The following is a 26056-nucleotide window of genomic DNA, read 5'->3' as shown; positions in this document are numbered from 1 at the left end:
GAATGAAATTGTTTTCTTGATTCTGGCTATAATAATTATACGATCTGGTTGAGATTTTACAATCTAGAACATATAGTCATCCTCTACGATTCTGCTGTTTTGGTTTTATCGTATCTTTAAAAATGTGGATTCCACAGATTTTCGTCCTTTGTGGGGGCGGAAGTGGGCGGGGCGAAGTTTTGAAATATTTTTGTAGCAGTGACATATCACAGAAGTCTGGATCCAAAACATCGTTGCTCTAGATCTTATAGTCTTTGAGCACTAGGCGCTGAAGGGGACGGACGGACGGACGGACGGACGGACGGACGGACGGACGGACAGACGGACAGACAGACAGGGCTCAATCGACTCGGCTATTGATGCTGATCAAGAATATATATACTTTATGGGGTCGGAAACGATTCCTTCTGGACGTTACACACATCCACTTTTACCACAAATCTAATATACCCCAATACTCATTTTGAGTATCGGGTATAATAAAAATAATTGGCGCCCAACGTGGGGCCCGAGCTGTCACAGCCCCAGTAAATGTCCGAAAGACAGTCAACTACACCCGACTGGAAATTCCTTATCCTTCTTGGTTCAGACAACCTTGCTAACTTCCTCAGTATCGGTTGTGAAGGTAAAGTGTAGCGAGAGACTGTTGAAATCCTGATGTTTTCCATTAAGCTCTTGGTCCAGTCCACTTAAGCTGCATCTGACTTAACCACTGCCGGTATATCGATCGAGTGCAAGTAGATATTCCATCCGTCGATCGAAATTGGGTTAATTTATGGCGACAAGCTATAACCTATCTCGCGGAGTTGAGAGTATACGCAAGGAAGTTTAGTTGCAGTTTTTATACCCGATACTCAAAATGAGTATTGGGGTATATTCGATTTGTGGTAAAAGTGGATGTGTGTAACGTCCAGAAGGAATCGTTTCCGACCCCATAAAGTATATATATTCTTGATCAGCATCAATAGCCGAGTCGATTGAGCCATGTCTGTCTGTCCGTCTGTCCGTCCCCTTCAGCGCCTAGTGCTCAAAGACTATAAGAGCTAGAGCAACGATGTTTTGGATCCAGACTTCTGTGATATGTCACTGCTACAAAAATATTTCAAAACTTCGCCCCGCCCACTTCCGCCCCCACAAAGGACGAAAATCTGTGGCATCCACAAATCTCAGAGACTATTAAGGCTAGAGTAACCAAATTTGGTATCCGCACTTCTGTTAGATATCACTATAAAACGTATATCTCAGAATTTCGCCACACCCTTTTCCGCCTCCACAAAGGACGAAAATCTGTTGCATCCACAATATTGAGGATACGAGAAAACTAAAAACGCAGAATCATAGATAATGACCATATCTATCAGATTGCTGAATCTGGATCAAATCAGATCATTTTTATAGCCAAAAGAAACAAATCAATTTGCACTGGCTACGCAGCGCCCGACGTCACGCTCAGACTGATTTTCTGTCTCTCTCGCACGCACTCCTTGTCGTGTCGTTCAATATTAGCGGCGTCTGCCGGAGGAGAGCCATACTGACTTAGTATCGGGTATAACTGTAGAGTTGCGGTGTCCGCTGCAACTCACAACGTTCCCCCTCGTTTTTCTTTAAATTTCTTCCGTCTGAACCTTGAACCGCACGCGAAACTTATTTTTATTGTCTTTGCTCCTAATGCTCGAGCTCGTGACGCGATCTCTCCCTTCCCCACCCCCACTCTACCCGACTAACCATGAGACCGGCAGCAACGCGTGCATGGATCTCGATCATACCCTCCATCTGCTCGTCTACCGTTTCAGATCCTAGCCTCCTGCTTCGTTATGTGTTACAGTATTAGCAATATATATTTATATATATAATAAATTTAAAAGAAAAATAAAAATAATTGGCGCCCAACGTGGGGCCCGAGCTGTCACAGCCCCAGTAAATGTCCGAAAGACAGTCAACTACACCCGACTGGAAATTCCTTATCCTTCTTAGTTCAGACAACCTTGCTAAATTCCTCAGTATCGGTTGTGAAGGTAAAGTGAAGCGAGAGACTGTTGAAATCCTGATGTTTTCCATTAAGCTCTTGGTCCAGTCCACTTAAGCTGCATCTGACTTAACCACTGCCGGTATATCGATCGAGTGCTAGTAGATATTGCATCCGTCGATCGAAATTGGGTTAATTTATGGCGACAAGCTATAACCTATCTCGCGGAGTTGAGAGTATACGCAAGGAAGTTTAGTTGCAGTTTTTATACCCGATACTCAAAATGAGTATTGGGGTATATTAGATTTGTGGTAAAAGTGGATGTATGTAACGTCCAGAAGGAATCGTTTCCGACCCCATAAAGTATATATATTCTTGATCAGCATCAATAGCCGAGTCGATTGAGCCCTGTCTGTCTGTCCGTCCGTCCGTCTGTCCGTCTGTCCGTCCCCTTCAGCGCCTAGTGCTCAAAGACTATAAGAGCTAGAGCAACGATATTTTGGATCCAGACTTCTGGGATATGTCACTGCTACAAAAATATTTCAAAACTTCGCCCCGCCCACTTCCGCCCCCACAAAGGACGAAAATCTGTGGAATCCACATTTTTAAAGATACGATAAAACCAAAACAGCAGAATCGTAGAGGATGACTATATGTTCTAGATTGTAAAATCTCAACCAGATCGTATAATTATTATAGCCAGAATCAAGAAAACAATTTCATTCACACTCCTGTGATATCGGACCATGACCGTTTCGTGTCCAAATTTCGCCACACCCCCTTCCGCCCCCGCAAAGGACGAAAATCTGGGGCATCCACAAATCTCAGAGACTATTAAGGCTAGAGTAACCAAATTTGGTATCCGCACTTCTGTTAGATCTCACTATAAAACGTTTATCTCAGAATTTCGCCCCACCCCCTTCCGCACCAACAAAAGACGAAAATCTGTTGCATCCACAATATTGCACATTCGAGAAAACTAAAAACGCAGAATCATAGATAATGACCATATCTATCAGATTGCTGAACCTGGATCAGATCGGATCATTTTTGTAGCCAAAAGCAAGAAATCAATTTTCAGTGGCTACGCAGCGCCCGACGTCACGCTCATACTGATTTTCTGTCTCTCTCGCACCCACTCTTTGTCGTGTGGTTCAATATTAGCGGCGTCTGCCGCAGGAGAGCCATACTGACTTAGTATCGGGTATAACTGTAGAGTTGCGGTGTCCGCAGCAACTCACAACGTTCCCCTCGTTATATATATAATTAATCTTAATTGCAGCTTATTTGAACATATTATCCTTATTACTTTAATAGCCTTTATACATATATATCTACCCTCCTAGCAGCCATGAGAGCTTGTAGGAAAGTTTAATGAATAAACTGTTTGTAATGAATTCCCGTTAATTGTTGCCGTTATTAAGGATCATGTGGCGCCGAGATGACGTAACCTAGCAGAAGTAGAGCCTTTATTTTAGGGATCGTTACCCATTACTCAGCCTATTTGGACCGGTGCGATCAAGGAAGGGTGGGCATACCGAGTTGCAATGACACCGCAAGCAACTCCCGCTCGAATTCGTTCCGCTGACTCATCTCCCTACACTGTCAGTTCTCTATAAATTTCTTCCGTCTGAACCTTGAACCGCACGCGAAACTTATTTTTATTGTCTTTGCTCCTAATGCTCGAGCTCGTGACGCGATCTCTCCCTACCCCACCCCCACTCTACCCGACTAACCATGAGACCGGCAGCAACGCGTGCATGGATCTCGATCATACCCTTAAGTAGGTATAAATAAGGTAATTTTTGTGAATTTGCTCAAGGATATCTACATATGTCTGTATAGTATAATTTATGTTATCAAATTGTACTCGATTAAAATTAAGGAGTATATAATAGATATATATATATAATGTACTTAAACTTATTTCGGACAAAAAAATTGGAAAATAAATGATTCAATCAACTGCAGAGAATTTTGTTTATGTTGGCAAAATTCAAATAATTCATAAAAAAAGAAAAAAATCGATTGTCGGCATCCCCTTCACCCAAAAAAATAAAAAAAATTTAATAATCAAAAAAGATTTTAAAAGCACACTTTTGTGCTGAAGACTAATTTGAAAAAGCTTTCGTACTATTAAGAAGAGCTTATGTGGTTTAAAAAAATCAATCGAAGGAAGGCAAAATGGCGTTCGTCAGTTTATGGCCATATGTGGTTATGGAGGAGGAGAAGACTGTAAGCATTACGGTACAAACATATGTCATTGATCACGCTGCGCTCTATTATTTGTATGAATTACTTTATTCGATCCAATTTAAGCCTGTTTTGCATCTATTGATAGGTAAGGCTAAAGGTCGTCAAAGTATAATATCTCTGAGTGATTTTGCATGGAAATGGTGGATTCCAGATTGGTAATACTTTTATCAATAGTTAAGAGGATCAAATACAAATGTTCTGAATCAATGGACAAGCAAGGCCTAAGCTAACTGCGATGTGCATTTTTAGAGTCATGATTCAGGGGCTTTCAAAGATCAAAAACGATTTGTTAAGATTATATTTTTATTAAGAAGAAGGCTGAACACACTTATTTCACTCAAGTAACAATGAATAGGAAGAAATCTTGCCTCAATGCTTCGTGTAGACCACATTTGCCGGGGCAGGCTGGCTGGCATAGAAGGCAGAGCTTACGCCATCATTTGAAAGAGAAATACTTCACTGTAGTGTTTAGCTCATGCAATATCATACTGGGCATACTAACAGGTGATCACTGGACGGAAGCCGTTGGCATCGGCCACGTATTTGACGCCCACGCGCAGACCCTCCGGCGAGATGTAGGAGTAGGCACCCTCGACCTGTTCCTCCTGCTCCTGGTTGCCTATATTGACGGGCACACCGCGCTCCTCACCGTGGATGCCGTTCTCCGTCTCATAGTTGTAGACATAGGATCCCGTGCCGTAGTTGGCCTCGTTGGACTGGGCCACAACGCGGGCCTGGGCGTTGAAGCAATGAAGGGGTTGTACTTTTTGTAGAAGCCTTCGTAGTAGCGGAGCAGATTGTACAGATCGCGGTTTTTGTAGTACAGGTCCCTGTAGTAGGGGTTCCTCAGATACGGATTGTATTGGGTCTGCCCCTCGCAGGCGATCGCGGCCAAAACCAGCACGAAAAGGCACGACAACTGCAAACACATCAACTTTGGATTAGAACACATCACTTCCTGGAGGGCACACTATGATTTACCAGTTTTAGAGACATTTTCGATAACAACTTTCAACGCTGATCTACCCGACAGAACTGTAACAGTTTCGCAGACCAACGGATCGTTTTATAACCAACTTTGGAGACCAATTTAGCAAAAGCATCTAATTTCAGTCTATAGTCCATAAAGTTCATTGTATTCGGTCAACGCTCATCTCTTACTTTTGCGAACAGAGAGTTTTGTCAATTTCCGTTTAGAATTTAGATTGTTTTTTATTATAATTTGCTGACTGTATAAGTAATTAAAATCAAGAGCAAAGAGTTGAGCCACTTTTGAGCCAATCGCTGCCAAAATGCGGCAAAACGGTTGGCAAGGCAATCGAATAAAGTGGCTGAAACACAGTTGGGGGGCGTTAAGTTTTTGCCTAACCATAAGAAGTTGTATATGCAAATGTCTGCTATATGAATTTTATATAATCAGTAGTGAAATTCGAGAAGCCACTGAATAAATTATAAATAAATGTTTCCATTATTTTCCGGCTTCTCCCAGTGGCTTACATGAGCGCTATTGGAAATCACATAATAATTAACTTTCTTTATATAATTGCATGTTATATTAACTAAACAACTTTTAGTATCTTAAGGACCAGATTTAATTAATGATGAATAGTTTTTTTATAACAGCATGTATAAAAAGTTATACCCAAACAACAATTGATTCGGATCTAACTCCAATTAATTTCACTGCAATTATTTATTAATCAAGGCTGTATACTACGTATAGTCATCGTACCAACAACTTTATAATAACCTCATATTTAACAAAACAATTAGAACATCAATTATTCAATGGACAATTGTGTATAGGACAATCGATGGACGTTTTCCTCCCTTTTAGGGTATAAAGCCTACGATTGTCGAAAAACACAAACAAGTTAAGAGCTGGAATACAAACCTTTCAAAATATCAGAAGTCGAAAAGCGGCAAAACAAAAAGATGCAGGAGAAGCAACGCGAATACCAGGACTTCACCTTTTTGGCGAACATAATGTTCAAGACATTGGGATACGACTTTCTGGACTCGGCCAGGCCATCGTAGCAGAAGGGTCTCCTCCGCTGCTACTTATGCATTGCCAGCAGCTCTTATGAGGCTTTATTCGTGGCCCTAGAGTGTCTCCAGGTGGAGTCTGTGGCCGGGAGTCCATCCAAAATCATGCGCCGGGCCCTCCACTTTTTCTACATGCTCAGTGCAGCAGAGAAGTTCGTCACCCTAATAATCTACAGCAAACGACTGCGTACGCTTATCCTAAGTTTGAAGGAATTGTATCCTGCGGACGAGTCGCTTCGGAGGGAGTATGAGGTTAACAGATACTATCTTCCCGATCGACGCGATATGTGTTGTACTCTTACTACTTCATGATGACCGTGATGGCAATAGGGCCTCTTCTTCAGTCTTTTATGAAGTATTTTCTAAAGGGACATTTTCCCTTTCTACGGACCTTTCCAACGCAGCTCTGCTTCAGCTCGGATACTCCCCTAGGCTATGCGGTAGCCTATTTCATGGACTTAACATACAGCCAATTCGTCGTCAATGTCAGTTTGGGCGCAGACCTCTGGATGATGTGTGTCTCGAGCCAGATCTCCATGCACTTTGGATATCTGGCCAAGAAGCTGGCCGCATACCTTCCGAGTCGAGAACGAGAAAGAGAGGATTGTGAGTTCTTGGCCAGCCTCGTGCAGAAACATCAGCTGATCCTCAGGTGGGAATTTTTCACATCACGGATATTTAATAAGTGCTGAGGCTTTGCACTTTGTTAAAGGTTGCACAAGGAGGTGAATCAGATTTTTGGCATTCTCTTGGCCTCCAATCTTTTTACCACAGCCAGTCTGCTCTGCTGCATTGGCTTCTACACCGTTGTCGAAGGCCGAAATGAGGAGGGAATGTCCTACATGATCAGCTCCTATGCGCAGCGGCTGATCGACTTGGTACGAAGTACATATATATAATCTCGGTAAACACTAAACTTTTCCCCTTCAGAGTTCCAGCATTTCCATGGCTGCCTATTCGCAATATTGGTATGATGGATCCATACGCTATAAGAAAGACCTCATCCGTATTATGGCTCGCGCCCAGCGTCCAGCGGAGATATCCGCAAAGGGTATTATCATTATATCCCTTGACACCTTTAAGATCGTGGGTAAACCTCTCGTTTTTATACCCGATACTCAAAATGAGTATTGGGGTATATTAGATTTGTGGTAAAAGTGGATGTGTGTAACGTCCAGAAGGAATCGTTTCCGACCCCATAAAGTATATATATCCTTGATCAGCATCAATAGCCGAGTCGATTGAGCCCTGTCTGTCTGTCCGTCCGTCCGTCTGTCCGTCTGTCCGTCCCCTTCAGCGCCTAGTGCTCAAAGACTATAAGAGCTAGAGCAACGTTGTTTTGGATCCAGACGTCTGTGATATGTCACTGCTACAAAAATATATTTCAAAACTTCGCCCCGCCCACTTCCGCCCCCACAAAAGACGAAAATCTGTGGCATCCACATTTTTAAAGATACGATAAAACCAAAAACGCAGAATCGTAGAGGATGACTATATTTCCTAGAGTGTAAAATCTCAACCAGATCGTATAATTATTATAGCCAGAATCAAGAAAACAATTTCATTCTTTCTCGCTCTGTCTCTCTCTAACACACAGGTTTCATGGTCGGCTTTGCCAATTGCAAAATATGAGGATGTCAGAACCCATAAGAGCCAGAGCAACCAAATTTGGTATCCACACTCCTGTGATATCGGACCTTGACCGTTTCGTGTCCAAATTTCGCCACACCCCCTTTCGCCCCCGCAAAGGACGAAAATCTGGGGCATCCACAAATCTCAGAGAATATTAAGGCTAGAGTAACCAAATTTGGTATCCGCACTTCTGTTAGATCTCACTAAAATCTGGATCAGATCGGATCATTTTTATACCCAAAAGGAACAAATCAATTTGCACTGGCTACGCAGCGCCCGACGTCACGCTCAGACTGATTTTCTGTCTCTCTCGCACGCACTCTTTGTCGTGTCGTTTAATATTAGCTGCGTCTGCCGGAGGAGAGCAATACTGACTAAGTATCGGGTATAACTGTAGAGTTGCGGTGTCCGCAGCAACTCACAACGTTCCCCCTCGTTTGTTTTAATTTGAATAATTTTCCAACTGGTTTGACAGTTGATGACCATCACCTATCGATTCTTTACGGCTATGCGACAAACAGTGGGAAAGTGATCTATTCTTCAGTATATAGAATATGTTTAAACGTCAATTATTATTTATTCTATGTATAGAAAAATTTCCTTGATTTTATTAATTTGTATTTTCAATTTTTCGCTAGCTAATAAACCTTATTTTAAAGGAATTATGTTTATTGAAATATACTCGTATGTCAGAGTTTTCTAATCCATAACTGGATCTCTTTCAGCATTTTTGCACCTTTGTATATATTTTCCCATGTTTTCCCACTCTTTACCTCAACTCGATTCAGTCAAATTTAATTTATTATTTCCATCAGAAATTGAGGTGAATAAAGCATGAATGGGGCGACTGAGACACGGCCCCATGAATGAATATGAATGAAGTTGGAGTTGGCGTTGGAGATGATACATGGAGTGGAGAGTAGTGTAGTGGCATTCGGGCTGGGGAGGGGAGTCATCTCGATTGCATAGCCGGCCTTCACATTTCGCGTGCGATTTGACAGCAGTCAACAAGTGCAACAATAGCGCTGTGATTGCAGCTACACTGTCCAGCCAAAGTCACGTGCCAGCCGGCCAAGAATAGTTAATAATTCCACTTTTGTTTTATTAATTGGAACCTTTAATGCCTATCTTAAAACGAGAATATGGCTCATTTGATATAATAAAATTTGCATACGAAGTATCGTAGAGTCTCGTATAAACACCCAAAGGTCCAAACAAAATCGGCTTCCATTCAAATCGAAACCACACTTTGCTCTCAACCGGACCCATAAATGTCCAGCGCTGCCCATTCGGAGACTTTATGGTCCCACTGCTGGGTCTTTTGGAAGAAGATCTGCGGAATGCGTTAAACAGATTAGCCCAAAGCCCAAACAAAAGATCTTTATTGGCTGTTTTTCATAAACGAGCCGTTGAATATTTGCCATCCAATTAATTTGCTCGAATTTATTTAGCTTCAGTCTTTAAATATTCACTCCGGAATTATGTCAGCTCCTAATTCGCTTCATCTATCGGAAGATAGAGCCAAACTCGTTATCTGAGGGCTTGATAAATGTCTAACCAATGAATTTATCATGTAATCCAAACTAAATAATGGTTTCGTGTAGATCGTCTCGTGGCAAAAGAATAACAAACTTTCAATTTAGATGTCCGATGGTCCTACTGTATTAGATCAGTAACTCTGTGCTGATTGCTAATACATAAAGTACTCAAATATTAATATACGTAAATCATACACCCATCAACGGCTTGGGCTAATAAAACTAAATACCTCACACTTGAGTGGCAAAACAATTAGAACATCGTTTATTCAAGTGGCAATTATACATATCCATGTAAGTATTGACAAATCGTGTAAGCCAAACGTTTAACTTAATCTCCGAAAACTTTTGACGTTTTTTTTTAATTAATTAAAAGAGCGAAACAAAAGTGTTTAGCTTCACTTGACATATGATAATTGGGGAGTTGCTAGAAGACCCACTCCCGCATATTAAATGTCTTGGCCGCGATTTGCATTAATTAGCCATGATTCGTAATCGACGATGCCCACGTGCTGCGGATGGATCCCTCTGCCATTTAAGACCGCTGTCAATTTGCATAAATCACATTAATGCGAAGACTACTGTGCCCAAAGATACCCCGACGCGTACCCAGACGGATTAGCATCGATATCAGCATAAACTGCAACTGCATTTTAGTCGGCGTCATAGAACCCATTCCAATGCTGCAGGCTTCAAGGTCAGAAGATGATTCAGCCCCGACAGAGCTCCAGCTACCAGTTCAGCTTCCCTGACCACACCAGACAGAGGCGAACCAGTTTACGCTGGCAAAGCGGAGCAAAGTTACTCAAGTGCATCCTTGACCATTAAATGGGCAGCACCGACGTCCCCCGCGCGGGGAACCATTGCCCATTCCAAGATCCGAGCCCCATTCTCCGCGTAATCTCCGCGTGATGCCCGCAGCGGTGCAGTAGCTGTTTTCTCGACATGACCAGAAGCACTGACATTTAACCACCGCAACTGGTTCGACGTCTGCAGCAGTGCAGCGGTGCATCGGAGCAGTGGTGCAGCGATGCAGCGTTGCAGCGTCTCCAGCCATTGAGTGCTACTGCTGCTTCAGCCCCAGCTATGCGCAATTATTTATTTATGCCTTCATTGACATTAGCATTAGCCGTTTCAAAGTATGCCAGGCCAGACCGAAGACCATGCCAAAGGCGGCTCTAGCTTCTTACGCAACGCTAAATAAACACGGGCCTATTCAGGTGGATAGTCGAGCTCCAAATACTCTGGTAAGGATCTGTTGGTGACCTGAGAATTTTATTCCAGACCCAGATTAGTCTTCTCAAATATTCCTTCAATTGGTTGTTGGTGGTGAATTCCAGACTCATTTGAGTGAAATTTAAATTAAATCCTCTTAAGTTTTTGACAATTCAAAATAGTTTTATTTAACGAGGTTCGTTGCAAACTTCAAGTTTTGAGTGTACCGCTGGCGCATTATACCCTGCTCTTTGCTAGGTATCAAATTGCAGACGCTGCGCAAACATCTTTAAAACAAATTACATTATGTTGTGTGCCATAAAGAACCCGCCGCGACTTTCAGAGTGGACAGCGGGCGAGAACAGGTTGAAGAAAAGTACCAGAACCAGACGGCAGACAGCGACTGACATTTTGTGGCATCTGTGTAGTTTGTGGCTCGTAATCAGAGAAGTCATGCGTAATACATATTTCAAGGTTCTTGCCCAACAAAATTTGCACACAAAATGCCCTCATCTCGGAGCGGAAATTCAGTGAGCAGCGAGCGAGCGATCCTAAATTAAACATATTAAAAAGTAGAACAATAAATATTATAATTATTGCAGCCGAATGTCTTCATAATTACGGCCACCAGAAACGCCGAGGGAAACAATCATCAGGCAAACGGCACCCGAGTTGGACCTCCACTTCGAATCCAACTTTAGCCGAAAACAAGCTTGGATTTTCGGTTGCCAAAGACAATAGCAATACAATAGCAATAGTACGAGTATATGCTCACAATCTTTGGGACAATCTTGTCACGAAATTCTGCCGCCGTCTGTGTCGGGGCTAGAGTCGGAGTCTTGGAGTCAAGGTCTGGCCCCATCTGCTGGCCCAGGCTAAGTATTCATTAGACGCGCCTACACTTTGGCAGCGACGATGACGACGACGACGACTACGATGGCCCCTTGGCGTTTAGCAATTTCTGGCATTTTAACCTCCTGCACAGCCTCGACTGCAACTGCAGCCTCAGTCTGAGGGTCTTGCCGCCTGACTTTGATGTCAATAGACGATTAATGGAGGCGCATTTAAATCCCCGAAAACCCTGAGGCTGCCCCATTTCGAGTCAGGTGGCAGGGCCGCCGGGCCTGATGGGAGTGATACCGATATTCCTCCCCAGTATCATTAAACCTAAGACCATTTTTCGTTGGCCGTTTGCTCGGTGTTTTCTTGGTGCCTTACTATTTCCGCTGGCTGATGCAATTACCATTACCGGCAATCTATTTAAATGTGCAGTCTGTCTGCAAAAACCTGAAACAATTGCATAAATTAAACTTAGTACAAAGCTGATTCTGAACTGCTTGCCCAGAACAGCTGAGCGTCGTGGCTCTGCCTGCATGCCTGCCTGCCTACCCCCCGGTGCCTCCTAGCGGCCGGTGCCTGTGGACAGGCTGACTCTCTGCCTCTGCTGCTCTTTCCGAGCGCTGCGCCGTCGACATCGGCGACTTAGGCGTTGAATCTTTAATTTACTTTTTCTTTTCTCTTTTTTGCCTCCACATAACGCCACCCGCCCTCCGCCCACCGCCCGCGCACTCTATTGGTTTGGATTCGTACTCGTGCAGTAGATGCTTGCCTCCGTCTGTGTGAGTGTGTGTGTGTTTGCGATGCTCTGCCAACTGCACTGCTGGCAGCGCCCGCCGCACCGTGCATTTTCGTATAAATAGACTCACCTGCCGGCATTGGGTATCATTAAATAGAAAACGTTTGTTCAATTAACAACTGCAGTGCTAGGCCTTTGGATTACAATATTGTATGTGGTACAACATGAAAAATGTAAGTGAATCGCACAAGTTTGGGGATTTCAGACCGTTCTTAAAAAGGATTGGATGAACAATGTTGGGGTGATTAGAACATGATTAGAAGAGGCAAAAGAAAGGATACGATACCTTTCATTATCCTCAAACTGCTTTCATTAATTCTCTGCCACACTTACTCCCAGACAGAGCCAGACACACATTTGAGTAGTAAAAGTGCAGACAGCATAAATCAATCGTAAACTCGTACACCTCTAAAACGCACATTAACACTTAAGACCCTTCAAGACCATTCAGGGACCTTCGTCATAACTTCCGCAATTAAAGTACTCCCCAGGCGTGGAGCTTATGGCACAGGGAACAGAGGAACAGCCTACGGTGGCAGCAGCAACAGTATGCCATTTAGAGCGGCTAAAAGGCAAAGGCAATTAATGGATGCAGCGAAGACGTGTGCTCGAAATGGCTCTCAGTAGAGCTCGAGCCCGCATGCAATTCAAAGGTCAGAACAACACCTGGCAGCTGTCCATCTGGCCGGCACATTAAACTGAAAAGTTCAGACACGAAAATGGAACCGAAACCCAAACCAAGTTCCATTCAAAGTGTTTTTGGGCAGCTAATTGCCCAAGAGTCGATCTGGGGTGAACCTACATAGGTTTCGAAAGAAACAGAGACTGGGAAGGTGACGATGATGGCGACGGCGACGGCGACGATGGCGGCGACAGAGATGAGACGGACGACCGACCACGCCCCACAATTTTCAAAGCACTTTTGTGCACAAGATAATTGGGAATACGTCGTGTGTGTGGAAATGTGGAAAATATTTAATTGGCATCTATTTGCCGACCTCAAAAGGTGTCTAAAACATGGTATGTGAGAACAGCAAATAAAAGCGCTAAGGCAATAAATCTCGGCTCCCAGGTAAACAAGTGGCGGGGTGGGGGGCCTTGCATTATATCATCGGAGCACGATTTCAAGATGTTTACTAACTCGAGTAACATTTGCGGCCAACACTCGCTGAAACACTCTCAATGCCTTCCTGCCTGTCTTCCCTTTGCAGTTCGTTTTGTGCCTGGTCGCCACGGCGCTGATGTGCCTGGTTGAGGCGGCACCGCAGCGGGCCGAGGAGCCCATTGCGATCATCAGCCAGGAGTCCAACATCGAACCAGATGGTTCCTACAATTATGCGTAAGTTTGACTACATATTATCCTACTATAGAATTCGTATTGCTCTAACAAATGCTTGGATTCCCAAAGATAAAACTACAAAATTAAATGAAAGCCCATCCTTCTTCAAGATTCATAATTTTCGTAGGTCATTTGTTCAAAGAAGTTAAATTCGTCGATTTTTATATTTGATTTGATATAACTAGCTAGACAGGATTCTCAGTCCTGAGCACATAATTTTATCCGATTAATTAATTGATTTTCTATATGACTGGCTAATTTTAAGGACTCCCTTGTTTTGGAATTGTGTCTAAAATTTAATTGAAGCCAAATAGAAATTGTTTGAAAGCGAATGAGTGACACGGATATGAATGCAAATTTGATAGACCATGATGTAATTATACTATTACTATATAATTATATACTACAATATTATATTATAATATAATGTTAATACTTAATATTATAATTTCATCATGCTCCAGACCCGTTATGTTTTGTTCGGTACTGTGCAAACACTTTTATACGAATCAGCTGTTGTGCACTAGCACCTGTTAGTGATTAGCGCAGCGCTGTTAACCTATAACAGAGTTTTTGTGGTGACTGTTAGGCGCAGTATTATGGCTTTGAATGCGGGTATAAAAAAGTCTAGCGCCAGTTAGTGACTCATTCAAATATAAAAAAAAGACATTAATCTTAAACAGAAATCGCGAACTTAAATTAATATTGTCAAAGAAATTTCGCAAGATTTCAAGGTGAATTTGGTTAAACCATTTGAAAATTGGTTTTTATTTCTTTCTTTCGTTCATTTCGGTTGCGTTGCCTGTTGCAGCTATGAGACAGCCAACGGAATCAAGGCCGAAGAAACGGGCACCCTGAAGAAGGCTACCTCCCCGGACAGCAGCGACGTAATCATCGCCAGGGGCTCTGTCTCCTACACCTCGCCGGAAGGAAATCTGATTACCCTGAACTACTCGGCTGATGATGAGAACGGTTTCCAGCCACAGGGCGACCATTTGCCGACTCCGCCACCAATCCCGCCAGCGATCCAGAAGGCCCTCGACTATCTGCTGAGTCTGCCGCCAGCCAAGCGCCGTTAAGGCGCTTCCTCTGGATGATTCCTTCCAGTCCGACCCATGCCAATATATATATATATATATATATACATATACTCTACGGTCGATGTGATGCTGCAATGTTGCTGTTACCACAATATGCTCGTACACCCCATTATCTGCTCTCCCCCCACTATCTAGACAATCACACAAGGGCTGAAGCCTCCCCAGGAGGTTGTTAGTGGATTTGACTGAAGAACACAATCTCAAACGGAATTGAGGGACATGACACGAAACACACACACACACAACCAATACATTGACTCTATTACTTCATTTTGTCTGCTATCTTGCTTTCTTCCACTTTCACTTTGACACGAATTTCTTCAGATCTTTTAGTCGCCGGAACTTTGCCATTTTCGGACTCATGTGATATCGTCGATTTATCAATGAAATGAAAGAAAATGTAAAAAAAAAACATACAAGAAATAATATATAGGAACACTAATTATCCACAGCAAAATTTTTGTAAATAGTCTGTAAATTAGGAACATTTACACATTATATATAAGCGATGACGTCGACGAAGACGATGGCCAGCCACCCGAACCTGCTTATGGGACGGGTTAGCGTTCACGTCCGTTCGCGTCGGAAATTATGTAAACACTTGAGAAGACCTATAAAAAAATTCGTTAGGCTTAGCTGAAAATAAAGAACTAAGGATTCTTTCGAAAAACGAAGAGCAGCCTTGGGTTTTATTGGTTTACTATTGCCGATTCGAAAAGAAGAGCCAACAGCTTTTAAAGTCCCCTTTCGAATATCCTCCGCATCCGCATCTTTATTAGGAATATTTTAAGCTTCTGTCGAAGCCATAAATCTGGATTCGCAAAATCTCGAATACCTGCGATGACAGCAGCACCCTAACTCGTTAGGAAGATGCACACTTGAGGATATACTTAGTAGCTTACAAGCCAATCGATGGGTTCTTAGATTGATCTGTCATATATTCATAAGCTGCGTCCAAAAATACTCAAAATGAGTATTGGGGTATATTAGATTTGTGGTAAAAGTGGATGTGTGTAACGTCCAGAAGGAATCGTTTCCGACCCCATAAAGTATATATATTCTTGATCAGCATCAATAGCCGAGTCGATTGAGCCATGTCTGTCTGTCCGTCTGTCCGTCCGTCCGTCTGTCCGTCTGTCCGTCCCCTTCAGCGCCTAGTGCTCAAAGACTATAAGAGCTAGAGCAACGATGTTTTGGATCCAGACTTCTGTGATATGTCACTGCTACAAAAATATTTCAAAACTTCGCCCCGCCCACTTTCGCCCCCACAAGAGACGAAAATCTGTGGCATCCACATTTTTAAAGATACGAGAATACCAAAAACGCAGAATCGTAGAAGATGACTATATCTTCTAGAGTGCAAAATCTCAACCAGATCGTATAATTGTTATAGCCAGAATCAAGAAAACAATTTCATTCTTTCTCGCTCTGTCTCTCTCTAACACACAGGTTTCATGGTCGGTTTTGCAAATTGCAAAATATCAGTTCAAGGATCTCAGAACCTATAAAAGCCAGAGCAACCAAATTTGGTATCCACACTCCTGTGATATCGGACCTTGACCGTTACGTGTCCAAATTTCGACACACCCCCTTCCGCCCCCGCAAAGGACGAAAATCTGGGGCATCCACAAATCTCAGAGACTTTTAAGGCTAGAGTAACCAAATTTGGTATCCGCACTTCTGTTAGATCTCACTATAAAACGTATATCTCAGAATTTCGCCCCACCCCTTTCCGCCCCCACAAAGGACGAAAATCTGTTGCATCCACAATATTGCACATTCGAGAAAACTAAAAACGCAGAATCATAGATAATGACCATATCTATCCGATTGCTGAATCTGGATCAGATCAGATCATTTTTATAGCCAATAGGAATAAATCAATTTGCAGTGGCTACGCAGCGCCCGACGTCACGCTCAGACTGATTTTCGGTTATACCCGATACTAAGTCAGTAGGAGAGAGAGCCACTCCGGCAGACGCCGCTAATATTAAACGACACGACAAAGAGTGCGTGCGAGAGAGACAGAAAATCAGTCTGAGCGTGACGTCGGGCGCTGCGTAGCCACTGAAAATTGATTTCTTGCTTTTGGCTACAAAAATGATCCGATCTGATCCAGCTTCAGCAATCTGATAGATATGGTCATTATCTATGATTCTGCGTTTTTAGTTTTCTCGAATGTGGAATATTGTGGATGCAACAGATTTTCGTTTTTTGTGGAGGCGGAAGGGGTGGGGCGAAATTCTGAGATATACGTTTTATAGTGAGATCTAACAGAAGTGCGGATACCAAATTTGGTTACTCTAGCCTTAATAGTCTCTGAGATTTGTGGATGCCCCAGATTTTCGTCCTTTGCGGGGGCGGAAGGGGGTGTGTCGAAATTTGGACACGAAACGGTCAAGGTCCGATATCACAGGAGTGTGAATACCAAATTTGGTTGCTCTGGCTCTTATAGGTTCTGAGATCCTTGAACTCATATTTTGCAATTGGCAAAACCGACCATGAAACCTGTGTGTTAGAGAGAGACAGAGGGAGAAAGAATGAAATTGTTTTCTTGATTCTGGCTATAATCATTATTCGATCTGGTTCAGATTTTGCACTGAGGAAGATATGGTCATCCACACCGATTCTGCGTTTTTGGTTTTATCGTATCTTTAAAAATGTGGATGCCACAGATTTTCGTCCTTTGTGGGGGCGGAAGTGGGCGGGGCGAAGTTTTGAAATATTTTTGTAGCAGTGACATATCACAGAAGTCTGGATCCAAAACATCGTTGCTCTAGCTCTTATAGTCTTTGAGCACTAGGCGCTGAAGGGGACGGACGGACGGACGGACGGACGGACGGACGGACGGACGGACGGACGGACGGACAGACGGACAGACAGACAGGGCTCAATCGACTCGGCTATTGATGCTGATCAAGAATATATATACTTTATGGGGTCGGAAACGATTCCTTCTGGACGTTACACACATCCACTTTTACCACAAATCTAATATACCCCAATACTCATTTTGAGTATTTTTGGACGCAGCTTATGAATATATGACAGATCAATCTAAGAACCCATCGATTGGCTTGTAAGCTACTAAGTATATCCTCAAGTGTGCATCTTCCTAACGAGTTAGGGTGCTGCTGTCATCGCAGGTATTCGAGATTTTGCGAATCCAGATTTATGGCTTCGACAGAAGCTTAAAATATTCCTAATAAAGATGCGGATGCGGAGGATATTCGAAAGGGGACTTTAAAAGCTGTTGGCTCTTCTTTTCGAATCGGCAATAGTAAACCAATAAAACCCAAGGCTGCTCTTCGTTTTTCGAAAGAATCCTTAGTTCGTTATTTTCAGCTAAGCCTAACGAATTATTTTATAGGTCTTCTCAAGTGTTTACATAATTTCCGACGCGAACGGACGTGAACGCTAACCCGTCCCATAAGCAGGTTCGGGTGGCTGGGTAACCAAATTTGGTTACTCTAGCCTTAATAGTCTCTGAGATTTGTGGATGCCCCAGATTTTCGTCCTTTGCGGGGGCGGAAGGGGGTGTGTCGAAATTTGGACACGAAACGGTCAAGGTCCGATATCACAGGAGTGTGAATACCAAATTTGGTTGCTCTGGCTCTTATAGGTTCTGAGATACTTGAACTCATATTTTGCAATTGGCAAAACCGACCATGAAACCTGTGTGTTAGAGAGAGACAGAGTGAGAAAGAATGAAATTGTTTTCTTGATTCTGGCTATAATCATTATTCGATCTGGTTCAGATTTTGCACTGAGGAAGATATGGTCATCCACACCGATTCTGCGTTTTTGGTTTTATCGTATCTTTAAAAATGTGGATGCCACAGATTTTCGTCCTTTGTGGGGGCGGAAGTGGGCGGGGCGAAGTTTTGAAATATTTTTGTAGCAGTGACATATCACAGAAGTCTGGATCCAAAACATCGTTGCTCTAGCTCTTATAGTCTTTGAGCACTAGGCGCTGAAGGGGACGGACGGACGGACGGACGGACGGACGGACGGACGGACGGACAGACGGACAGACAGACAGGGCTCAATCGACTCGGCTATTGATGCTGATCAAGAATATATATACTTTATGGGGTCGGAAACGATTCCTTCTGGACGTTACACACATCCACTTTTACCCCAAACCTAATATCCCCCAATACTCATTTTGAGTATCGGGTATAAAAAAAAAAAAAAAGCGAACGAGAACCAGAATCAGGGTGATGCTGATGCTGGTGGCAAGATCCGAAGAAGTCGACACGGCATTATTATTATTTATTTATTTGGAAAACAACGTGGAAGCGTACGAAACGAAGCGCCGGATCGGGTTGAAGTTGTCTGCACCAAATTTCACACCCATTTTCGAAAGGCCAAACGAATCGAAACAAGTTCAATATTATTTATTGGCCAAATTTTAATTCATGTTAAATATTTTAATACAGGAATTTTTTTTATGTGGCTCTCCTCTCGGAATCCGCTAATTCCTTTGCCTATATAAGAGCCTTTGTTTACCCATTGGAACTGGCAGTCGCTTCGAGACACTTGCTTGGACTGTTTTAAGATTATTGACTAAACATATTACCGGTTACTGATTGATCGACATGAGGACTCTACTGCTGCTTGTCGTGTTCGTGGTAGCTGCTTTGGCCTCGGACACGAGTGACCTGATCTCCCAAGAATCCAATGTGGAGTACAACGGAAAATATCACTACCAGTAAGTTCAGTCCAGTGGAAGAATCTCGGCAGAGCCTAACAGCCACATCCTCCCCATCCAGGTACGAACTCGCCGATGGCTCCAAGGCCACACAGGACGGACTCCTAAAGACGGTGAATGCCGAGCACGATGGCGAAGCGGTCCATGGCAAATACTCGTTTGTGTCCGACGATGGGAACACCTATGTGGTGTCCTACGCCGCCGACGAGAATGGATATCATGCGGTGGGCGATCACCTGCCCTCACCGCCGCCCACGCCCCTGTCTGTTCTAAAGACTCTTGAGTACCTCAAGCTGCATCCCTACAAACCTCCAGAGAAGCAGCACTGAGGATCCGACTAGGACCAAGCACAAATGTGATTAGAACCAAAAGAACTGAGAACAATTAAACAATACTATGATCAACTCAACAGGCTGACTTCGACTTGGAGCTTCCACGCCCAAAATATGTAGAACGAGGGGGAACGTTGTGAGTTGCTGCGGACACCGCAACTCTACGGTTATACCCGATACTAAGTCAGTATGGCTTTCCTCCGGCAGACGCCGCTAATATTAAGCGACACGACAAAGAGTGCGTGCGAGAGAGACAGAAAATCAGTCTGAGCGTGACGTCGGGCGCTGCGTAGCCACTGCAAATTGACAGACGGACAGACGGACGGACGGACAGACAGACAGGGCTCAATCGACTCGGCTATTGATGCTGATCAAGAATATATATACTTTATGGGCTCGGAAACGATTCCTTCTGGACGTTACACACATCCACTTTTACCACAAATCTAATATACCCCAATACTCATTTTAAGTATCGGGTATAAAAAGAGCAAATGATAAATAAGCAACAAAAATTGAGAAAAAATCAAACCTAAATAAAACGAGGGGGAACGTTGTGAGTTGCTGCGGACACCGCAACTCTACGGTTATACCCGACACTAAGTCAGTATGGCTCTCCTCCGGCAGACGCCGCTAATATTAAACGACACGACAAAGAGTGCGTGCGAGAGAGACAGAAAATCAGTCTGAGCGTGACGTCGGGCGCTGCGTAGCCACTGCAAATTGACAGACGGACAGACGGACGGACGGACAGACAGACAGGGCTCAATCGACTCGGCTATTGATGCTGATCAAGAATATATATACTTTATGGGGTCGGAAACGATTCCTTCTGGACGTTACACACATCCACTTTTACCACAAATCTAATATACCCCAATACTCATTTTGAGTATCGGGTATAAAAAAAAAAAAAAAGCGAACGAGAACCAGAATCAGGGTGATGCTGATGCTGGTGACAAGATCCCAAGAAGTCGACACGGCATTATTATTATTTATTTATTTGGAAAACAACGTGGAAGCGTACGAAACGAAGCGCCGGATCGGGTTGAAGTTGTCTGCACCAAATTTCACACCCATTTTCGAAAGGCCAAACGAATCGAAACAAGTTCAATATTATTTATTGGCCAAATTTTAATTCATGTTAAATATTTTAATACAGGAATTTTTTTTATGTGGCTCTCCTCTCGGAATCCGCTAATTCCTTTGCCTATATAAGAGCCTTTGTTTACCCATTGGAACTGGCAGTCGCTTCGAGACACTTGCTTGGACTGTTTTAAGATTATTGACTAAACATATTACCGGTTACTGATTGATCGACATGAGGACTCTACTGCTGCTTGTCGTGTTCGTGGTAGCTGCTTTGGCCTCGGACACGAGTGACCTGATCTCCCAAGAATCCAATGTGGAGTACAACGGAAAATATCACTACCAGTAAGTTCAGTCCAGTGGAAGAATCTCGGCAGAGCCTAACAGCCACATCCTCCCCATCCAGGTACGAACTCGCCGATGGCTCCAAGGCCACACAGGACGGACTCCTAAAGACGGTGAATGCCGAGCACGATGGCGAAGCGGTCCATGGCAAATACTCGTTTGTGTCCGACGATGGGAACACCTATGTGGTGTCCTACGCCGCCGACGAGAATGGATATCATGCGGTGGGCGATCACCTGCCCTCACCGCCGCCCACGCCCCTGTCTGTTCTAAAGACTCTTGAGTACCTCAAGCTGCATCCCTACAAACCTCCAGAGAAGCAGCACTGAGGATCCGACTAGGACCAAGCACAAATGTGATTAGAACCAAAAGAACTGAGAACAATTAAACAATACTATGATCAACTCAACAGGCTGACTTCGACTTGGAGCTTCCACGCCCAAAATATGTAGAACGAGGGGGAACGTTGTGAGTTGCTGCGGACACCGCAACTCTACGGTTATACCCGATACTAAGTCAGTATGGCTTTCCTCCGGCAGACGCCGCTAATATTAAGCGACACGACAAAGAGTGCGTGCGAGAGAGACAGAAAATCAGTCTGAGCGTGACGTCGGGCGCTGCGTAGCCACTGCAAATTGACAGACGGACAGACGGACGGACGGACAGACAGACAGGGCTCAATCGACTCGGCTATTGATGCTGATCAAGAATATATATACTTTATGGGCTCGGAAACGATTCCTTCTGGACGTTACACACATCCACTTTTACCACAAATCTAATATACCCCAATACTCATTTTAAGTATCGGGTATAAAAAGAGCAAATGATAAATAAGCAACAAAAATTGAGAAAAAATCAAACCTAAATAAAACGAGGGGAACGTTGTGAGTTGCTGCGGACACCGCAACTCTACGGTTATACCCGACACTAAGTCAGTATGGCTCTCCTCCGGCAGACGCCGCTAATATTAAACGACACGACAAAGAGTGCGTGCGAGAGAGACAGAAAATCAGTCTGAGCGTGACGTCGGGCGCTGCGTAGCCACTGCAAATTGACAGACGGACAGACGGACGGACGGACAGACAGACAGGGCTCAATCGACTCGGCTATTGATGCTGATCAAGAATATATATACTTTATGGGGTCGGAAACGATTCCTTCTGGACGTTACACACATCCACTTTTACCACAAATCTAATATACCCCAATACTCATTTTGAGTATCGGCTATAAAAACGCTGATCAGAATCCTTGAAAGTCAGGGGCGTAGTCAGGAAGGGAGAAAACTGATTATTCCGGTGGTTCCTTATGGATTCCCCCTTCAGCTGAGCCCCTGTCTCCGACTGCCCAACTAGCCCCATGTGTGCCAAAATGTTTGTGAAATTTGCCTCAGTTTGCAGTTTTTGCTCCGCTGCCAGTCTTGCTAAACAATTACTAATTAAAAGCTAACTTGTTAAATAAGCAATTTGAACCACAAGCAGACTGGCAAACACCTGAAGGCCAAGTCCGGTATACCCGAAGATTCAGTGAGAGTTGGTCGAAGAGATCCAATGAGCCTCAGAACTCCAAATTCGATTTGATCAGAATCAACAGGAATTATGTAATCCAAACAGAAACCGAAAGTGTGATTTGTTCGTTTCTGGTTTCATTCAATCGATTAGCAGACAAGTGTTAACTTTAAGAGCATATCGTATAAGAAATTCAACTTAAAGGAAAGAACAATGGAAAATTGGCTTTGTCTGCCCCAAATTAATCAGATATGCATCCGATGACAATTACCTCTTTTTTGTAAAGAGTTCTTTTGGTTTTTTAGCGAAGTTCATTGACCATTCCGTTCCATGCCCGCTGAAGTCTAGGGCTCTATGACACAATTGTGGTTAATATTCGCAGCCTATAGCCATCATATGTGTGAATGTTCCGAACCTTATCAATTCGATTTATGGCCAACAATACTCTAAATTTTTATGGCCAGCTTTGTCTCCATCGTTCACCGTTAGAGGCCCAGGCAGGTTTTCGGCCAAATTATTTCTATAATTGAAACGTGTCCGCAATGCGGACATTGGGTACTCTCTCATTGGGTATGACTTATTGAAATATTCCAAAGCACTGCGAAGCAATCGCCATGAATGCGGGCTCTCCCTCAACTCAAATCCTTAACGGAATCTCGAGGAACCGCCATCCGACTCAACGGAACTAAGTTGCGATGACTCCCAGCCTTAAGAATTATTCGACTACGAGTATTCTGCTCAGTACCATCACGTATGTAGCTGTCAAGACCGCCAGTCAGACCATGGGGCGCAGAGATATTGTACAGTGGATAAAGGGAGTAGAGGGACAACTGTCACCTGTTGACACCGTCGCTTCATCTTCTTCTCTGCGATCTGGCGGTCTGATCTGATGTTTACTCATCGCGGACAATAAAACTGAAACCAAAACCGAAAAAAACCCCAAAGAAAAATTAAGAAGAAGAGCGCCCGGTCGTAATTTCTGCGAGAGAGTACTCGAGAGTACCCGCCGCTTATCTAGTGGGCCCATCGTAATGGCAATCGCAAGCAGCGCGGCCGAAGTCGGCCAGAGCAGACCCAGAGTACTACCAGAGTACCCGACCACCAGACGACCAGACACCAGACTATAAAAAGACGCGGCTCGGCTGTGGCAGTCAACAGTCGCACCGCAATCTGCTGGATATCACCCGCACCCAAGGAACAATCAAGGATAAACGGCCAATCAAATGTACAAGTTCATCTTCATCGCCTGCTCTGCTATGCTGCTCAGCTATGTCCTGGCCCGGCCACAGGACCAGCGTGCTGTTGGGGCAGGCGTCACCACCACGACAACAGCGGCCACCATTGTGAAGCAGGACAATGTGAACATTGCCGACGGCAGCTTCAACAGCAGGTGAGTGTGGGAGTGGTTAGATCAAGTGACAAAGAGCGTTTCCTAAGAAGCGACCTTCTATGACAGCTACGAGACGTCCAATGGAATACGCGTGGAGAACATTGGCTACCTCAAGAAGATCATCATCCCCAAGACGGAGACATCCGATGGCCAGGTGATCGACGAGCACGAGGAACTGGTCCTCGTCCAGACAGGCTCGTACAGCTACAGCGACCCGGAAGGCAACATCATCACCCTGCGCTATGTGGCCGACGAGAACGGATTCCAGCCAGAGGGCGATCATCTTCCTGTGGCCCCGCAATAAGTTCTGGGAGCCGTCCTACTTCTAAATTATATTTTGATTGAAAGTATTATACACTGCCTAAATGCCATACGAAATTGAAATGTTTTGTGTAAATCTTACCTTCCGTAGTTAGTCTTAAGCAGAGTCTCGAATCAACTTTCATAGAGATCGGTTGTGTCGCGCTTGTGCAAAGTTGTTTTCTTTATTCTGCTTTAGCGGAGCATTCTCTTGTGTGCTAAAAATAGCATACATCGTAAATTCGGGTGCTGCTTTGTGCGGTGTCGGCAATTGGACAAAAACAAAAAACACATTTGTGAACGTTTTTACAACTGTATTCACTGCCCTTCGGGCAAGACATTCCCCTCAGTCTGCGCACAGCCGCACAAGAGGGGCAATAAAAACTTCGCTTATCAGCTACGGTATAATGAATGCGAATAGTTCATCTGACTCTCGGCTTAGAAATAAGCGGACTGATCATGAGAGAATGCTTCTAATATCAGGCAAATTACCTTCTGAGATTCGTTCTGAGTACCGTTCAGAGGCTGAACGCTCTACATGCACAGAAACCACAACAACAGTAACATTCACTAGTGCCACCAACAACACCACCTACACCTACACCATGGCAACTGCTACAATAAGCAGTATCTGCCCTGCACTAAGCTTTGATAGCCAAGAAAACTCCATATCCACATGCCCGACGACACTGAGGCAAAAACACTTCGCACTGCTGCCGAACGACTTCTGGATGCTCAAAAACGGAGAACGGGCAAAAGAAAAAACGATCAGACTTTGTCATCTAAATCTAAACGAGGGAGCGGCGGCCGGGACCTGGGCTTGCCCCCCACTACAAGCCAACAGGCAAACACCAACAACAGATTTTCCATTCTTGACACGAACATCCCAAGTGATATTAATAATGAGGAAGTTCGGATGAATGTAGATGCAGACGCTGGAAATGACCAACTGGATGAACACCTTTATGAAGCAGTTAATACAGACCAGTGTCTTCAAGGAGAATCAACGAGCTCTGGTAATCAGCTTAAAGGCCCTCCAAAACCACCGCAAATAGTTGGACGTTGACATGCAATGACTGCATCTTTCAAGAGGCGATGCAGTTACAGCACCGTCAAGTGGCCCGTGTGACACCAGCAGAAGGCTGTTACGCGCGGATCCCAGGCAAAACGCAGCCCTCCTCCCGCCCAACCGACCGAGGGGCGCTGCCGCATGACGCGCGGTGCGTAGCCGAACCAAACGCGAACATGCAAGAAAGATAGCTATTAGACTAACATTCGAGGAAAATTAGTACTAAACTTACTAAGAAACTAAGCATGCAATCAAAGTACAAATACCACTACAGTTACTAATTAATAGAAAGGTGTGTAAGGATTAATAATTTAATAAGAGGAAGAGAATTAGTGGTGGATATAATATGGTAGAGGGAATTATAATCTGAGCATAAGACCCTAAACGGTTCATGCAAGGAATAATTCGATCTACAAAGTGGAAGGAACAACGGTATAAAATTTCTAGTCAGTCTAATAGGAATCGTGAAGTTTATGCGGCTCAACAGATCAGGGCTGTCTATGTCACCCCTGATCAAGTTGTCAATATTAGCTACCTAAATGACTTATTTGATGTCATAAAGGACGTTGCAAATTTGA

At 43.9% G+C, this 26056-nt stretch overlaps 4 protein-coding genes and 2 pseudogenes across 4 annotated transcripts; 5 read left to right on the top strand and 1 right to left on the bottom strand.

Annotated features, from left to right (window-relative positions):
• Positions 1 to 4545: 4545 nt before the first annotated feature.
• Positions 4546 to 5251, bottom strand: LOC117192109 (annotated as a pseudogene).
• A 906-nt stretch (positions 5252 to 6157) lies between these two features.
• On the top strand, positions 6158 to 8432 carry LOC117190372 (annotated as a pseudogene).
• A 3945-nt stretch (positions 8433 to 12377) lies between these two features.
• On the top strand, positions 12378 to 15402 carry LOC108160857 (endocuticle structural glycoprotein ABD-4). The gene is made up of 3 exons (XM_017295120.2): positions 12378 to 12462; positions 13501 to 13628; positions 14440 to 15402. Exons 1-3 carry the CDS (start codon positions 12442 to 12444, stop codon positions 14705 to 14707), a joined length of 417 nt encoding a protein of 138 aa, XP_017150609.2. The 5' UTR covers positions 12378 to 12441; the 3' UTR covers positions 14708 to 15402.
• Positions 15403 to 19251: 3849 nt separating this feature from the next.
• Positions 19252 to 19851, top strand: LOC117191379 (endocuticle structural glycoprotein SgAbd-3-like). Its single transcript, XM_033396266.1, has 2 exons — positions 19252 to 19442; positions 19504 to 19851. The coding sequence occupies exons 1-2, from the start codon at positions 19330 to 19332 to the stop codon at positions 19769 to 19771; spliced, it is 381 nt and encodes a 126-aa protein (XP_033252157.1). The 5' UTR covers positions 19252 to 19329; the 3' UTR covers positions 19772 to 19851.
• A 1166-nt stretch (positions 19852 to 21017) lies between these two features.
• LOC117191348 (endocuticle structural glycoprotein SgAbd-3-like) lies at positions 21018 to 21617 on the top strand. The gene is made up of 2 exons (XM_033396243.1): positions 21018 to 21208; positions 21270 to 21617. Exons 1-2 carry the CDS (start codon positions 21096 to 21098, stop codon positions 21535 to 21537), a joined length of 381 nt encoding a protein of 126 aa, XP_033252134.1. The 5' UTR covers positions 21018 to 21095; the 3' UTR covers positions 21538 to 21617.
• A 2243-nt stretch (positions 21618 to 23860) lies between these two features.
• On the top strand, positions 23861 to 24493 carry LOC108160970 (endocuticle structural glycoprotein SgAbd-3). Its single transcript, XM_017295268.2, has 2 exons — positions 23861 to 24109; positions 24176 to 24493. The coding sequence occupies exons 1-2, from the start codon at positions 23943 to 23945 to the stop codon at positions 24411 to 24413; spliced, it is 405 nt and encodes a 134-aa protein (XP_017150757.2). The 5' UTR covers positions 23861 to 23942; the 3' UTR covers positions 24414 to 24493.
• The last annotated feature ends 1563 nt before the right edge of the window (positions 24494 to 26056 follow it).

Source organism: Drosophila miranda (assembly GCF_003369915.1).
Source record: "Drosophila miranda strain MSH22 chromosome Y unlocalized genomic scaffold, D.miranda_PacBio2.1 Contig_Y1_pilon, whole genome shotgun sequence".
NCBI classification, from domain to species: Eukaryota; Metazoa; Arthropoda; class Insecta; order Diptera; family Drosophilidae; genus Drosophila; species Drosophila miranda.
Note: the sequence above shows the minus strand (reverse complement) of the source record. Positions and strands in the feature narration are given on the sequence as shown.

Coding starts and splice junctions, on each gene's coding strand:
- LOC108160857 (XM_017295120.2), top strand. CDS start 12,442: ATGTGGTACAACATGAAAAAT. Junction 12,463..13,500: donor TGTGGTACAACATGAAAAAT/GTAAGTGAATCG, acceptor TTCCCTTTGCAG/TTCGTTTTGTGCCTGGTCGC. Junction 13,629..14,439: donor GATGGTTCCTACAATTATGC/GTAAGTTTGACT, acceptor TGCCTGTTGCAG/CTATGAGACAGCCAACGGAA.
- LOC117191379 (XM_033396266.1), top strand. CDS start 19,330: ATGAGGACTCTACTGCTGCTTGTCGTGTTCGTGGTAGCTGCTTTGGCC. Junction 19,443..19,503: donor AACGGAAAATATCACTACCA/GTAAGTTCAGTC, acceptor CTCCCCATCCAG/GTACGAACTCGCCGATGGCT.
- LOC117191348 (XM_033396243.1), top strand. CDS start 21,096: ATGAGGACTCTACTGCTGCTTGTCGTGTTCGTGGTAGCTGCTTTGGCC. Junction 21,209..21,269: donor AACGGAAAATATCACTACCA/GTAAGTTCAGTC, acceptor CTCCCCATCCAG/GTACGAACTCGCCGATGGCT.
- LOC108160970 (XM_017295268.2), top strand. CDS start 23,943: ATGTACAAGTTCATCTTCATCGCCTGCTCTGCTATGCTGCTCAGCTAT. Junction 24,110..24,175: donor GACGGCAGCTTCAACAGCAG/GTGAGTGTGGGA, acceptor CTTCTATGACAG/CTACGAGACGTCCAATGGAA.